General features: G+C 47.9%; 2 protein-coding genes across 3 annotated transcripts; both read left to right on the top strand.

Moving 5' to 3' along the window:
• The first annotated feature begins 2,410 nt into the window (after nucleotides 1–2,410).
• rpl35a (ribosomal protein L35a) lies at nucleotides 2,411–6,166 on the top strand. Of its 2 annotated transcripts, none has more exons than XM_088346031.1 (5): nucleotides 2,411–2,519; nucleotides 2,909–2,947; nucleotides 5,498–5,650; nucleotides 5,857–6,001; nucleotides 6,081–6,166. In XM_088346031.1, the coding sequence occupies exons 2-5, from the start codon at nucleotides 2,937–2,939 to the stop codon at nucleotides 6,102–6,104; spliced, it is 333 nt and encodes a 110-aa protein (XP_088202157.1). In that variant the 5' UTR covers nucleotides 2,411–2,519; nucleotides 2,909–2,936; the 3' UTR covers nucleotides 6,105–6,166. The 2 variants fall into 2 exon arrangements, with proteins under 2 accessions (XP_088202157.1, XP_088202158.1); XM_088346032.1 differs by lacking the exon at nucleotides 2,411–2,519 and adding an exon at nucleotides 2,821–2,845.
• A 725-nt stretch (nucleotides 6,167–6,891) lies between these two features.
• On the top strand, nucleotides 6,892–10,396 carry LOC148359044 (segment polarity protein dishevelled homolog DVL-3-like). The gene is made up of 8 exons (XM_088344943.1): nucleotides 6,892–7,116; nucleotides 8,158–8,319; nucleotides 8,378–8,454; nucleotides 8,544–8,611; nucleotides 8,676–8,756; nucleotides 8,823–8,954; nucleotides 10,118–10,288; nucleotides 10,359–10,396. The coding sequence occupies exons 1-8, from the start codon at nucleotides 6,892–6,894 to the stop codon at nucleotides 10,394–10,396; spliced, it is 954 nt and encodes a 317-aa protein (XP_088201069.1).
• The last annotated feature ends 897 nt before the right edge of the window (nucleotides 10,397–11,293 follow it).

Genomic DNA, 11,293 nt, shown 5'->3' with positions numbered 1-11,293 from the left:
GCTGCCTTTTTGTGCGTCATCTATACGCCGGAGGTCCTTGGACGGAGTCGGGCGCGCTCTCCGTCGCGACACGGGTTTGATTCCTGTCGGAACCGCCTGCAAATTCTCTGCTTTGAAACAACCTCTTGAAGTGATCCCCGATCAAAAAACGAGGGCTGCGTGTGTTCAACACAAATAAATACGTTAGTTACTCGGTACCTTTATTTGCCTAGACATCCGGTGGACTTCCTTTGGCCGGACAAGTTTTAGCTCGGCTACTGTCCAAATTTCACTGATTTATGTCGGAACGCGGCATTCGATTCCCTAAAGAAATTGTCATTCAAACGTGACAACGCGTTAAAGGTGGGCTGCGTCGTTCGTCAAATGTATCCTTAAAAAAGTTTAAGATTGAATGTGTTAACAATGCCCCGGTGCTTCATGTGACCTTTACGCTTAAAAAGATGGGGGGGGGGGAGAGTTTATTTTGAGGGTGTCCAAGAAATGCACGCAAATCAGGTGTTACTCTGCCGCCGGTTCCAGGTTTTAAGTCACGATTGCATCCCTTATTGTTCTTACGGCCCGGCCCGCCTTTTACGAGCTATCGAGGCCACTTGTTAAACATTGTTTTGCGCTGAACCGGAGACATCATTTTCTTGAAATGGCAAATTTACCAGGAAACAAACTCACAAGAAATAAACGCCGAAATCGATGACACTTTTCATTGGGTGTTTGCGTCAAATTGCATTTGTGTCTACATGCTAAAGTGTTGTGGATGACAGAGAGCAAGTGGCGTATTTTAGATTTGAGATGGCACAATAAGGTCCACAAGACCTCCTTGTAATAGATAGATCTTTTATTCATCCCCGTAGGGAAATGCACATTTCCAGCAGTATCCCTGTGTTGAAAATAGAATCAATAGAATACAGAAATACACAATATAACGTGTTGATAAAGAGCATTTAAATAGTGTTACGGATATTACACACCGTCGTAAAAATAGGGTCATATGCAAATGTGGGGGTGGGGTTTAATGAAGGCTTTTACTCCCCCGGGTGGAGTTAAAGAGCTTCATGGCATAAGGAAGAAATGATCTCCTGAGTCTGTCCGTGGTAATGACCATACTATTAGCTTGGGGTTTTTGGGACAATAGATTCAGTGGCGATCAAGCGTTCCCAATTCAACATTCGCACGCAAGATGGGAGGGACATTTCCTCTATCACCAATGTGTCTTCTACTTTACGTCACAAATTCAATTGTGAGGTTTTTTTCCTAGCAAATTTGCCACTTGAAAAGTGACATCAGTGACTCCTCAGGACCATATATGGTTTTGATGATACGTGGCCACGATTTGCTTCCCGAGTCATTTGTTTCCACCCGCCACAGAGAAAGCGAGTTACACAAAAAAAACCTCTGAATTTTGAGGTTTTCCTGCTCAAAGGTTCTATCTGATATGTTATTTTCTGTGCCGCGTCTGTCAATGTTGACAAGCAGACCTGAAATGAAGCCGTCAAGCCCCCTAAAATGCCAAGCGCTCAAGCTAGTATGCTAGCCAAAATTGTCACCTTGCTTTGACGAGTTTTGAAGTTTGTCCGCGTCACCTTTTTCACCCTTTTTGATCCCGAGACGTCGCCGCTCCCTCTGCTGCCTTCTGGGACATTCGATCGACGAGGCTGCCTCTGTAAAAAAATATTGTGTAAATAGAAAGTGTTTCTACTTGTGTATATTGTCATGTAGAGATAAAAGCTGGTGACCTAGGCCACAATCACTAAATTCCACTTTTTAAAAAAAGTCTCGACACATTTTCACTTGTCTCTTGCTGTCAAAAAAGTCAAGCTGTTTTTATCAAATAAATATAGAATTGCAATATTTTGGATGGCTTTTGTATTGTTTCGATTGGAAAAGAATCCGAAGGTCAAGTCACGGAAGACCTCCCAAAGCGCTTTACAATCTACTTCACACTTAGCCGTTCACACACACTCGCACACCGATAGCGGCGTCAGCCTATCGGGGCAGTAGGGCTTCGGTGTCTTGCCCAAGGACACTTCGACGTATAACACAGAGGAGCCGGGATTCCTACCTGCGACCTCGACCTCCCGAGCTATTGCCTTAAAGAATAAATACAAATGTGCAAACCCAAAACTTCTACTTCCATGTTTACTTCGGTTCGATTTTTTTGACTAAATACGACATTCACATTGGAACAAATGGTGCTTTAGATCATTTTTATGAAACCGCCGAAGGGTGTCAGTATTTGCACTTTTGTTGTTTTTCTAATCACAAACTCCTAGGATGGCTTATTTAGTGACGTACTCAACAAACTTTTTTTTTTAAAGACGCATTTGTATTTTGCTTCAAAGTTCAAAGCCAAAATGAAAGCAAATAGAAAATCCTATTCAAGCTGCCAATAGTCCACGATTTGCCCTCAAGTCACTCCATCTCCCGATGTATTGTGAGCAGGCGCGCCACGGGCAGCCGCACGGTCCATAATTTCCCAGCATTCCTTTCGAGCTCTCTTTCTCACCATTGCGTTAAGCTAGCAGGTAAGAACCTCGCATCATGTCCCACTAAATACTGGGGAAAATGGCCTCAATGTCACTCATTTCATCTTTGCGGTTTTTTTAAAATTCATTGTGTCATCTTCCTTGTATTGCTTTCCGTTTGGACTTAGCGATGGCCGAGATTAGGCTGGGATTCTGATTCGTAGTGTTAGCTTCGCCTGGACGGCTAACCGCCGCCTCGGTTCTCCGCCGAGCCCGGCCGAGTTGTCCTAACAATAACTTTTCGGCTTCCCTTTTAACGCCAAGTCCTTATCTGTTGAACTTCTGCGTTAACGTCATCTTGACGTGCTATCTTTTGCTAGTGACGCGTGAGTTTCCGTTGATGTGTATAAGCTGCTAGCTTCCAAGTATCATGTGTGCCATTCTTTCAGGTGAGCTCTCCTGTCAAGTGAAGAGAAGATGCCAGGAAGGTAAGAGCATTTCTTTTGCGCACTGTGGCCTCCATAGCAGATCGCATCTCAAAGTCTCTGTTGTGTGACCCACACTTGTACGATACGAAAGAAGAGTCCCCTAAAATGTGATCGTTATTTACTGAAAGCAGTAATAAAACATTTTCTCAAGTTCCACGATTATCATAACTGTATTATAACTTGTACTGTCAAATAATTGCTTAAACTGCGCTCTCGTGAGGGAATACAGTGCTTGATTTTGGAACCAATCAGATGTTTACGTGGCTAGACTCACCAAAAACATGTCGTTTGTGATTTTTCCAACGACGAGTGCAAAGTATAAGCTAGATGTAAATACATGTGGTTTCTGCATGTATCTTGAGAGGTCATGAAAGCATAAAATCATTTAAATCACTCAACATAATGTCAACCTGGTTAGTTGGATGCACACGGGTGGTAGAGGCACCATTTCCTTTGGCGGGGTTTGGACAAACAGCCCAGTGGTGCCCATCCCTCTCCGGGCCAAAATAGGTCTCTGTGCTTTATTACTTTTAAAATGGGCGCTTAGACTTGCAATATATATGGATGGCTGCAACTGGAGGCAAGATGTAAGGCCCTGTCTGGGTTCAGGCTTAAAATGTCAATCACGAAGTTAGGCTAGGCTTGTCTCTCGCCATTTTTTGTTGGTTTTCATTCCTGTGGATTAGCTGCAAAGCATGCACTTTTACGCAAGTCATTATTTAGATGATTGCTTTCTACTTGAGTCATTTTTTTTTCTTAAGTTAAAGTAGCAGATTACCAGAGTGACACTCAAGCTGCAGTTTGGCACCAAAGTTGTAGTATTCAAATCACTTTTATCTTAAAGAACACGCTTACAATACTCTGTATAACCCCAAATTACAAAATCACAAGACATTTTCATCCTCTGTAATGCTAGAAGATGCGCCGCTTCCTCTTTCCACCTCAACATGTGTTACGTCGGGCGGCATTTCTGCTGCTTACCAATGGCTTATAAAATGTATAAACTTTCTGCTTTAGGGCAAATCGTTCACTATTGGCAGCTTGAATAGGATTTTCTTTTCGGTTTCATCTTGGCTTTGAACCTTGAAGTGCACGGTTGTTTCGAGGGACCGGGCCATTTTTAAAACCCGAGCTGCGTACTTCGGCACCCAAGGAACTGTATGGGCTCAGTCCCTCCAATCAAGTCACTTAGTGGGGGTTATAGACTCGAGAAGATTCCAAATGTTTATTGCCATATGCACAGTAAAGAACCACAATTCCCTGATCAATGAAATTCCTACTTTGCTGTCCACACCGTTGCCAGTCTAATAAATCTAAGAAACTATATGCATGTATACATAAAAGAATATATTGCGGGATTAACTGGATTTTTCGTCAACTCAATCTTGCCTCTAGCTGCAACTGTCGGTTGGTGGGGAAAGTGAAGCCTCATTAACATATATTGTGTCAAACTGTTTGAGCCAAAAGATTACTACTGGAATTTCTTTACTGGCAGTAGTATTGTAATGTTGCAATGGGCCCTGAAGAATAGATATTATTTGGGACTAGCTCGCCTTTTTTCCTCAAAATATAGACATGGGTACGCACCACTTCCAAACCACTGTTAGTTTACCAATCTTAAAAAAAAACAATGCATGTTTGTGAGCATCACATGTCTACTGCAAGTCCCACGGTGCTTTAGCGCAGTAAGGTCCCAACCTTTTCTGTGCCTCGGACCGGTTTAATATTTGACATTATTTTCGAGGCCCAATAATAATCCTAATTCCATCGTGAAATCTCTGACTCCTACGAATGTAGATGAGATAGGAAAAGGCATTCCATTTTATCTCATCACACTATTTACATTCAGTGCCCCAGGGTCTCGCTTATTCAACATAATGGTACCATGAGTAAACGGTGCGTTCAGATATAATGAACGCCATTTCTTACATCACCTATAAACTCGGCGGTCTAGTGGTTAAGATTCGGCGCTCTGACCCCTGCGACCCGGGTCGGATTCCTGTAGGATCCAAAGTTTGATTTGAGAGATCCGGCCTTGCTCAAATAGGGCAATACAGTACTGTCGGGTTCGTATGTGGGTACATGATGTGTAATACATTCGGAATTGGGACAAAAATATGGCAACTTTTCTATGTGGATTGATAGTGGTCCGCAGCCCACGGATGGTGGCTGACCTCCGCTCGGAAGGCAAAAAAAATTACCGGATTGACTGAAACGAGTCACTGGATTTCTTGCCGAATGCCATTAGATAATGAATAGAGCTTGCCTAACCGACACAATCGGAATACTCGCTGTCAGACTCATTTGCGTTCGCGTCTCTATGCTTCCGCATCATTGGAATGCCGGCGACGGGTCGATTCCGATCCGCTTGCCGCCTGCTCGGAAACTAGTCGGCCGTGCGACACATCCCTCGCACCGGTTTCGGTTTACCTTACGAACGATGCCGATTTTAATTTTGAGCGGGCCGCCCGTAAGGTCGGCTCGTAGGCAAGGGCGTGGCGCGGGCACTCTGGATTGACGGCATTTCTTTCTCTTTTTGCGCGCTCGTAGGCTGTGGACCAAGGCCATCTTTACGGGCTACAAGCGCGGCCTGCGGAACCAGCGCGAGCACACGGCGCTGCTCAAGCTGGAAGGATGCTACACCCGCAACGAGGTCGACTTCTACCTGGGAAAGCGATGCGCCTACGTCTACAGGGCCAAAAAGTGAGCTGACAAAAGGCGCTTCTATTTCATTGTTTGCAAAGGTTTGGGAAGCATCGCTTTAGACCAAGAAATCATTCTTAAAAAGACTGTCAGAAGCGCCCCGTAGTTCTTCCGAGACATGTCGAGAAGGTGGTGGCGGGGCGGCCCCGAAAAGGCAAATCCCAGAATCCTCCGGGTCACGTCGGGGTCTTTGTGCTCTTTGCTAGGAACACGGTGACGCCGGGCGGTAAGCCCAACAAGACGCGCGTGATTTGGGGCAAGGTGATGCGTCCCCACGGCAACAGCGGCATGGTGAGGGCAAAGTTCACCAGCAACCTGCCCGCCAGAGCCATCGGACATCGCATACGAGTGGTAAGGAAATCGCGGCTACTTTTTCTTTGCCTCTGGGTGCCGCCGGTTAAATATGCATTGTTTTGTTTTTTTTCCTCAGATGCTGTACCCTTCTCGAGTATGAGCCACGCTCCCCCAGAAACGTGTTGTTTGTAAATAAACAATAAAAAAAGACGTGATGATAAACAGGCCCGCTTGCTGGAATTTTTTTTCCCCTATGTGTCCATTTGCTCGCGCGTAAACGCATCAGAATGTTTGACCTCCTTCCTCGCGGCGGGATTTGAAAAGAAGGCGCTTCGGGGCCGACGATGCCTCTTCCGCTCCAGTAAAGCCGTCGCCGTCAAAGCAATCTGGGTCGGCGTGCGCCCGCCTGTGCGCCGCCGCGACGAAGGCGCTCTAGTGCGGCGGCGCCCGCGGAAGGCGAACACGGGGAAGGCTCCCTTCGCAGGAAGCCCCTTTCCGGGAGGTGAGTGCCACTGCCGTGAGCGAGTAGACCGACGGAGCGGCGCTTTATATGAGCTCGGGCCGAGACTCGCTTTTCTAAACGAATCCGAGCGCGTATGTCGAAAGGACGCCGAGGCCCGTTTCGTGTTTTGAAGCCTACTTAATGGCATCGCACGGTCTGATGCCGCCGCGGCTTACTTTGCCGATGAAATTTGCTGTCGATTTCAAACTCTCGGTACAACGCGTGTTCTTACCGTGTTTTAACTCGCGAGATCGTATTCCCGAGGCTTTTGCCCGAAATCGGGAAAAGTTGTTCGATATGCCTCCCGTTTCTACCGTGTGTCTTTTAAAAACGGGGCGATACCCTGCGAGATGAGGCGTCCGGGCAAATCCAAAGCGCTTGTCGTTTTCTGCTCGCATGGCCGGCATATGCGGACGAAGGGGACCGCCGGTGGCGTCGGCCATAGATGGAGAGTCCACGCATCGTAAGTTTGGACGACGCGTCTGAGCGGAGCAGCGACGGCCATTCCTCTGTGTCGGTCGACAGGCTCACCATCACTTTGCCAAGGGGTGAGTTCCCGGATCCGTGCTCGCCGGCTGAGCGCTCGAGACGTTTTAGGAGACGCCCTGACGGGAGAGAGATTTGCGACCTGCGGGAATGCCTCAAAAGCAAATCGACCCTAAACCTAGTGGTACAAAACTTTCATTCGGTAAAAAAATACGATTGGAATGCTATGAATGCATCCCTTATCTTTTCTATAAAAGCAATCATTTCGTATTGCCACGTTTGTGTGGCGTCTCGTTGATTTCAGTTGGCATCAGACAACAGCGCCCTTTAGTGGTCAACTACAGTCATTGCGGAGGCTAGGCGAATTGCAAGCGATTTATCTGTGGTCGTGGCTTTCTTATTATTATTTCATACGTGTTGATCAATCGTCACAGGGTGAAATAAAAGGCGCTAAAGAATAGGCTCATTTCTGTTGTATGTGGTCTTCCACTAAATGCTGTGACGCTCTGGAAAGAAATCGATCGAACTCGTTGAGCTGTTATGGGATCGAACTCCTGCTCTTGGTCCATTCTATGAAATGTTTGGAATGCATGCAAAGCAAGTGCTCTCTCCGGCCACCAGAGGGCAGTGTTGAGCCTTTATAGCGCGTCGTGTGGCATTCAATGACCAACACGCCGGTGGAGAAATGTCTCCTCCGTGATGATTGGAAAACGTCAAGTTTTGCGCTCATGTAGGAGGAATGAGAAAGCGTCATAGTGAAAAGGACGACTCCAAATTCCTTGTTTTAGTGATGGGGCCCAACCGCCTCACAACGGACTCAAAGACGACTTGCGCCAAAGTCACCATTCTTCTTATTTTCATCACTGTGTTCTACGATTGAAAACGAATGCTACAAAACACCCAAATAACAAAGACTTAATAGTGACTGAACTGCAACATTTTGACTTTTTTGGCCACACTTTTGTGAGTAAAAAGAAATCAAAAAAGCATATGGAACAGAGACAAACAGGGGAGGGGGAGAAAAGTACATGAAAAAAAAGGGGGGGGAAATGAAGAATAAATGGAGAACGAGAGGCAATGAGGAAAAATGGGAAAGATAAGAGAAAAAAGCTAGGCGAGAAAAAGGAAACGAATTGTCACAAAGAGAATATAAGGATAAACAAGATGGGTGGGAGAAAAAAAAATCCCCTTTTTTGTAATTGAATAAAGTTTTCGGAATCCCCAGCATATGGTTAGCGTGCGCGTGTCCACAGGCGAGCACGACCTTCTGGGCATCGGCGTGGTCGGAGGACACCGCCACGGTGGCGGCGTGTGCGTGGGCTCCATCGCGGAAGACGGCGCCGTGGCGGCGGACGGTCGAATCCGCACCGGCGACGTCTTGATTCGGGTGAGGGCGCCGTCCGGTCAAAACACGCCGGACGTTCGATGACGTCACGTGATGACAGGTGAACCAGGTGAGCCTGGAGAAGGCGAGCGCCTCGCTGGCCGTGCGGGTCCTCAGAGATGCCGCCAGGGACCCGGGGTAAGTGAGCGAGAAGAGGGCGCCATCTAGCGGGATGCACGAATACTCACGTACTCATTCCATGGTGTGCGCTGCGCACGCGCGAGCAGCCCGCTCTCTCTGACCCTGTTGCGGTTGTGGGAGCCGCCCCCCGGAGGCCTTTTCACCTTGCCGGAAGGTATGTGACGTCACGGCCGACACCCGTCCATCCGATCGCACCTGGATTCACGCGCGCTCCCCAGGTGAACCGGTACGTCCCATCGACCCCGCCTCCTGGGTGTCCCACACGGCTTCCGTCGCGGGGAAGCTCCTCCCGCCTTACGGTGGGTGACACGCCCCCTTCCCTCCGGGCCGCGCGCACGCGCATCTCACCTGTGCTCGACAACTAGGTGAGGACGCGGCGCACCTGAGCGCCGACGGCGACATGGCGGCCATCGTGGCGGCCATGACGGGACCCGGTTCGGGCGTGGAGGTGCGCGACCGCCATTGGCTCAAGGTGCTCATACGGGACGCCTTCACAGGTATCGTACAAAAACCCTACGGCTCTTTGAGCAGACTCTTTCGAGCGAATCGCCGGTGCCGGCATCCTTCCCTCCCTCCCCTGTGAAGGGTCAATGCGCTATTTTGGGGAATCTCGTGTTCCTGACTTTAGACTTTTGGTTTAAATTGACCGTGAAACGATCCAAGTGTGACCAAAAAAAAACAAACCAAATAGATGACCAATTACAACAAGAAACGACAAACAAAACAATTAAAAATATATAAATTTCACCACTAATGAACACAAATCGATCCGGAAACGACCAATGATGACGAGAAAAGACTTCCAATAATTGTCCATAAAAACAAACAAAAAATGACAAGAAGAGATAAACAAAAGAAGCAAAAAATTGTCATGACGACCGATTGGGGGCACCTGCGGCTGCCCCGTTGGCGCCAACCAGCACAGGACCCGATTGGCTGTCGGACTCTTTTTAAACTCCCGTCTTCCGAAAGGAAGTCGTCAGACCGTCTGCGAACCTATGCGCTCAGCTAGGCAAGCTTTTGTACTCTCCGACATTATCCTGCCCCGTTTCCTGCCTGATACCCGTTGCCTACCTCTTTTCCGGACCCGTTTCTGTTTTGCTCCCCCGTCCCGGCCATCGACCCGTTTCCTTGCCGCCAACGGCTACCCTCGCTCGACATCGGCTGCCATCGACCCGCGACCGACGATCATCGACGATCTCTTTCTTAATAAAAAAGGGAGTCGAACGAATGCTATTGGGTCCTGTCTCCGTCCCTGGTCTGTGACAAAAATGCAGAAAAGCTACCCTAAACATTGAGCAAAAAATGATTAAAAGTGGACTAAAAATAACAAACGGAAAAAAAGTTCTCAAATAACAAAAATCGTCCAAAAAGGATTAAAATTGACCATGAAAATGTTTCAAATTGTCTCAAAAAAGAAGATTTTGTTTCTGGTTTCCTGAAACGTTTCCTTTTTTTGCTTCTTTTTGGAGATGAAGGGCCAAACAAATAAACGGGACATGGGGACTTGGCTTTTTCTGCCCCCTTTCGATCATTTTCTGCTTCCTTTTGGATCGCGTCGGCGTGACACGAAATCTAAAGGAATCTAAAGAGTCGTTTTTGTGCGCGTGGTCGCCGAAAGAGCCGCTTCTCTAAGTCTTGTCGTGGTGCGGATTCCCAGGTGGCGCTGCGCTGCGCTGGTTACGTCAGCAGGTGGCGGGCTTGGAAAGGCGCGAGAAGGCGCTCCGCTTTGGCGCCAAACTTCTGGAAGGCGGCTTCATCCGGGACGCCCTCCGCGCGCACGCACCGACGCGTGCGTGCTTCTCGCCTCAGCGCTACTACGTGGTGGGCGGTGAGTGGCCCGCGATACCTAAACTCGCCGCTAGAGGACAGCACCGTTCACCCGTCTTCTCTCTCGCCAGGGTGGGCCGCGGCGACCTCCCGCGGAGGACCCGTCTGACCGGTCTCGTGGTTTTTCTGTTCATCATCTCTTTTCTTTTCTTTCTTTATGCCTCTTTTTGTCTTTCTTTCTTCCTCCCTTTCTTTCCCCGCCCGTTCTTAATTTTGTTCTTTCAGTCTTTTTCTTCTAGTCAAGTCCTATTTTTTTGTTTGGCCCTTAATCACAAGGAGACTCAAAGGGCTGGACAGAGCACAGACTATTGCAAACCGCAGACTATTCTGACAGCATCCCCTGATCTAAAACCGACATGAGGGCAAGGAAAAACTCCAAAACCTCCACATGAGGAAAATGAAGGAACCTTGAGAAGGGAGGTCATCCCACTTTCAACGATGACCAGGACAAAATGGATGTTGCAATACACAGACATGGTTAACAAGAAATCTAGAATCTTCATAAGCTGTTGAATAGAAGTGGGTCTGAAGTCTAGATTGAAACATTTCCACTGAGGTTGCAGATCCAATCGAAGGGGGAAGAGCATCCCACGGCACCGGGGCCCGGATGGAAAACACTGTGGGATTTCTTCTTGGCTCTCGGGATGGCCAGTAGACCGGCGTTTTCAGAGCGAAGGCTCCGGACCGGAACGTAGGGGGAAATCAGATCTGAAAGATATGAGGGAGCAAGTTTTCTTTTTTTCAATTTCTCTCACTCTTTTTTGCGTTTCTCTCGGACTTTACACAAAAACTTCTTTTCTCTTGTTTCCTTTTCATTTTTCTCATTTTCTTGATCGATTTCTCTTTTTCCTTTCTTTTCCTCTGTCATTTTCTTCTCGTTCTCTCTCTTCCGCCCGCCCCCTCCTTCCCCCCGATCGGTATCACCCCCGTGTGAATTTTCGGAAGTCGGCGTACGAAGTCACGCGTTTCTGGTCGGGCGCGTTTTTCGCCACGGCGGTGAGAAAAA

This window comes from Urocampus carinirostris, chromosome 10 (genome assembly GCF_059441175.1).
Source record: "Urocampus carinirostris isolate Australia breed hairy pipefish chromosome 10, RoL_Ucar_1.0, whole genome shotgun sequence".
NCBI lineage: Eukaryota > Metazoa > Chordata > Actinopteri > Syngnathiformes > Syngnathidae > Urocampus > Urocampus carinirostris.
This window is presented reverse-complemented; position numbering and strand designations above follow the sequence as displayed.